Source organism: Rhagoletis zephyria, unplaced genomic scaffold (assembly GCF_001687245.7).
Source record: "Rhagoletis zephyria isolate East Lansing unplaced genomic scaffold, Rhagoletis_zephyria_1.1 Rzeph_scaffold_02836, whole genome shotgun sequence".
NCBI classification, from domain to species: Eukaryota; Metazoa; Arthropoda; class Insecta; order Diptera; family Tephritidae; genus Rhagoletis; species Rhagoletis zephyria.
The window spans coordinates 68,934-74,023 of record NW_016159920.1 but is presented as its reverse complement, the minus strand read 5'-3'; the positions used below and the strand labels follow the sequence as shown (position 1 = coordinate 74,023).

General features: G+C 29.4%; 1 protein-coding gene across 1 annotated transcript in view; it reads right to left on the bottom strand.

Moving 5' to 3' along the window:
* Positions 1-389: 389 nt before the first annotated feature.
* Positions 390-5,090, bottom strand: part of LOC108367862 (homeobox protein SIX2-like) — a 13,786-nt gene continuing 9,085 nt past the window's right edge. Inside the window, exons 2-4 of the mRNA XM_017622560.1 lie at positions 3,244-3,371; positions 1,429-1,533; positions 390-467 (exon numbers count right to left, since the gene is read on the bottom strand). Of these exons, the coding sequence (XP_017478049.1) occupies positions 408-467; positions 1,429-1,533; positions 3,244-3,371 (293 nt within the window). The 3' untranslated portion in view covers positions 390-407. The remainder of the gene's footprint in view (positions 468-1,428; positions 1,534-3,243; positions 3,372-5,090) is intronic.

Sequence of the window (5,090 nt, the reverse complement as noted above, 5' to 3'; positions counted from 1 at the left end):
AATGACATCTTCATACATTCGACGCGTTATATTTTCTGTTTTTTTTTTTAATAAAAGAATGCATTTTTTGGGCATTTCATGTGTGAAATTGCAGCAAATTTCATTTTTGTAAGTTTTTTGCAGCTTTGATTAATGATGATTAATAAATACAGCACGCACAGTTAAGCGTTGCATATTTTTGGTTTATATATATTTTAACACACTTTTCGAAATTTTTTTCTGTAACAGATGCACTGTCATTAAAGCTGTTTTTTAAATGCACTCGAAGAATATCAAAACTTTTCATGTGCCTATAATTTCGCGCGGTTTTTGATATTTTTTATATTTTATTTTCAAATTTTTAGTTCGTTTCTTATATTTGTCTTTTCATCTTTTATCAGAATTTTTTCAATTTTTTAACTTGCTACTTACTCTTTATGCTCAGCGGCGCGATCTCTTTGTCTGCGATTCTTAAACCAATTGGAAACCTGTAAGCATGTAACAAAAGAAGAGATAGAAAAAATTATAAAAATTTAGCTAAACAATTTTTTTATTTTTTATTTTTAGAAAATTAAATTTTTTTAAGGATTTTAAATTTTTGGTAAATCAGGTCAAAAAAGTGATTAATGAAATTTCCTTTAGCGTTTGTTACACAAAGCATAACTTAATTAGCTGCATTCAAGCGAAAAACAGACGAGCGATTAGTTGGTGAAATTGATTAATTGTACACACATATGTATACTTGTTCTTGTATGTATATGAATGTACATATGCATACTAACAACAATAAAAAACAACAAATTGTAGCAACTATTCATACATACAAAGGCTCTTGGCAATTATGACATTGAAAATTTTTGAATTTGAAAATGTGAAACCTGGTGAAAAAGTTGAAGGTGAGCTGCAAGAATTTCTTGTGTGAAATAAATGAAACGCGAAAAAATTCTTTTAACAAATTTCGTAAATTTCATGCGGCAAAAGCATATATAATTACAAACGCAAATTTTGTAAGCTTTAGCTAACACAAAAATGCTAACATTTCAAGTGAAAAATTAAGTAAAATTAATATTTTTTTCTCAAAGTTATTTAATTTTTTTTAATATAAACAATTTTTTCTAAATTTTTTTTTCTGAAGGTTCTTAATTTTAGTTTTGCTTTTTTAAATTTTTTTTCTAGTTCTTCCACAATTTTTGTTTTTCAAAATTTTTAATTTTTTTTGTTTTCAAGAGTGTTTTTTTACAACTAAATAGATCGCTTTCAAGGAGTTTATTTAACCAGTAACTTCTGTTGAAAATTTTCTACTTGGTGTAAGATTGTATTGTATCACTTAAAAACTGTCTCCATAAAATGTTATTTTAAATATTAAAAGCTGTTTACTCACATTTTATTAAAATAAACAATTCCTCCACACTAAAATTTTAAAACTAAAAAATACACTAATTAACTCACCTGCGTGGTTGTCAGTCCTGTAGCCTCTGCTAATTCACGTTTCTCGCGCGGGGAAGGATATGGATTATGTGCGTACCAGTCTCTTAATACAGATCGAGATTTCTCCTGAAAAAAGAGAATGAAAAAATTGAAGTTTTTACTCATTTTTAAATAGATTCTTAACACATATCAGACAATATTTAGTAGATAAGCGAATATTTAGTAGACAAACGCTACGAGAGGAAATTCAGGCATTCTCCCTTCCAAAGGGCCTAGGGAGGTTAACGTCGTATCATCCGAGCTATCGACAGTGACAGTGCGCTTCCAAAACTAAATTTTGAAGCCAAGAATAAATTAACAGGGTGTCCAACACGATGTAGTCCTTTCCCAGCTAATGTTTAACTGTTATATCTCGAAGCTTCCTCAGCGACCACTTATAAGCTATCTTTGAGTGTTAACGGCTATTTCTCCTCTCTTTCTCGCCTCTTGACTGCACAGAGTTTTACGCTCTGGCCCTACAAAATTTACGCGGGACCCTTTTCACTCACCCTAAAGAAGGAGATCAATGTTAATTGAGCTTGGCTCCAACGTACAAGCCGATTTCGGCAGTGCTTAGCAGTGCCACAACGAAAAGCATCCAAAGTTACTGCCTCCAGAGATCTGCAACCTTGAGTTCTCGACTACAACTTTTTTTAAAAGATGTTCTAAATTGATATTCCGTGGGAAGTTTTCTGACTCCATGTCCGCTTGGACAGGAAACTTGTAATAAACAATCCCTTCCCAACTCAACCTGCGCCAGCATAAATCCTAAAAAGGAATTGGAGGACGCATTAGTATTAATTTTTTCAGGCAGCCAAATGGCACACACGACTCTTTGCAATGAGATATTCCCTTTCAGTATTGTCAAACAACATGGTAAAACTGTGTTGGTTGCTGGGGTTCTGTGTAGGTCATCCTTAAAAAATTGGATCTGCTGGATGAGAACTCGTTGGCTATAGGATTCATTAGAAGGGGTAGGCTCTTTAATTATTATTTTACTAGGAACCGAATTGTAATAAAAAACGCGGCAAATAAGCATTTATAAAGGCAGCAGAAAATAGCTTAGACTTTCTGGTTAGTAACTCATTTTCGAGCTTAGATTTTCCTCTTTGTTCGATCAAAAATCTTTAAATTATGACTGGTGTGCATTTTCCATTTGACTTCAAAAAAAAGTTTTACCCTCCTCACATGTCTGTAACAATTTTTAAGGTCACTGGTTAATCAAATGAAGCCTCTGTTGCAGCCATCATTCCGTTTAAAGGGAAAAAATCCTTACAGCAAACAAACTGCCACCTATCTCGCACAATTCACCTGATAAGGAATTGTGTTCAAAGTCTACTTAATTGTTGCTGATTTAGGTTTTAAACTTTAACTGTCTGCCTGTATTGGGTATATGTACATATGTGGGTCCGTGGAAAACGTATGTACATATATATATATATATATATATATGTATGTTTATGCTGAAACAAGTTATAACACTACTATGATTTCATGTAGCATTCTCCCCTTTTATCGAAAATACGTATAAATCCTCATATGCACAAAGGAACTTTATATGTAGTCCAGGTAACAATTAAAAAAAAAAAACGTTACCCTCCCTTTACATGAACAAACAACTCAAAAATGCAACGCTGACTTTAACAATAACGCATTGACTTTTCAGTGTCTAAAATTCAGCATGTCCTTACGTACACGTAATTTAAATTTTGTACGTACACATTTACATTGCAATACATACACCTTCTCGTATGTATGTATGTGCATATCTAAAGCCGTGCTCTTACACTTACTCACCTTGAAGCAGTAACTCGTCTCTTCTCCATCCCAAATTGTGCGTGGCAGTGGAAATTTGCGGCGGACGCGATATTTGCCAACAGCACCTAAAGGTCTTCCGCGCAGTTTTTCGGCTTCCACATAATGCGCTACATGTTTGAAAAATAAACAAAAACATAAAGATGAATTTAAATAAATTTTGGTATTAAAAGAAGTGCTGGATTTGGAGTGTGCATAGGTATTTTAAATAATATCCTTTACAAAGTATTTTAATTTAATAAGTTTAATTGCTTTTTGGTCTACGTCTTTCTAATGCGTGTGAGCTGTGGTAAAATCAGGTTCACAAAAACATAAAAAAATGAATTATTGTTTTTAAATTTTTTTTTTTAATGCCTTTATTACTTTCTTCATAGTTCGCTTTTTTAATGCAAATATATTACTCGTATCAACATTTTCAAAAAACGTATGTGCATTTAATTATTTTCATATCAAATTCTTTGATATAAAAAGAAAAAAGAAAAAAAATGTTTGGGTGTAGTTACTAAAGTAAGTAAAGTTTATTGAAGTTTCATAGTTTTTATACGAAGTTCGAAATAAGGATTTATGTGGCGCTGGTTAGGCAAAGGCTAAACTTTTATAAAAAAAAATATAAACATTGAATAAACAATAGAAAAATAGCCACAACTAGTCAAAATTTCACTTGACTTAATCAGCTGACGACAAATGTATATAAAAAATTAATTAAACGCTAAATAAATACATAAATTCAAAAAAAAAACCTTTTTCTTTATTAATTTTGAACATCTTTTTAAATTTGAAATTAAATCGTGGTACAAAGCTTTATCACACAATTGAAAGAAATATTAATACGCCAAAATAAAAGTGATAAGAAAATTTATTTAAAAAAATAATAAATAAATAAATTTTTAATCATCCATTTTACTTTGATTCGGTTTTGTAAGTTACATATCTTCAACATTAAAAAAATCTTGTGCAAAAAGTAAAAACATAGATATATATGTACATGGAATATATATTTTTCTAAAGAAATTTGGTTTTTGGTTTGCTTTTAAATTATTATTTTTTTTTAATTCCTTAATCTCTTAAGAAATTTTGAAAACAAATTATTTTTTTTTTAATTCCTTAATCTCTTAAGAAATTTTGAAAACATACCTGAATGGAATTTTTTATTCATATTTTAAGCATATTTTTGAATTGTAAATAAAAAATTTAATTTTATAAAATAAGTTTCTATAATGTACATATTAAATTATTAAAAAATCTTGGGAAAAAGTTAAAATAGGCATATCTTTTTAATTTTGTTGCTTTTACATTTCTGTAGTCCGACAATTTCACCAAAAAATTTATGTGATTACTTATGTTTATTGCAATTATTTTGCTTCGAAATACATATTTTTTTATCTTCAGAAATTAACAAAATTAAATTTTTGTAATAAATTTTTACCGAAAGGATATATGTATGTACATATATATATATGATTTTACTTCAAAATATTTTTGTTTATTTTCATTGCTTCAGATGCAACAGTCCAGAATTTATTCGGAAACAAATTTTATTTTTTTATATAAGGGGTATTCATCCAAACGCGTAAATGCCTCGTAACCACGTTACCCTCGTAAACTTAATTTTGGATGGAAAACCAGTTTATTTACGAGTTTTACGCGGTTACGGGGCATTTACGTGTTTAAATGAATACCCATTTTATCTTTTTGTTTACTTTAGTATAAGCTAACTTACTTTTTAAAATTTGGCAAGTTACCTAAGCCCAGAACTTCGTTTAATTAAAAAAAAATTAATAAATAAAAAATAAATTATTAAAAAACTGAAACAAAATTATTAAATAAAT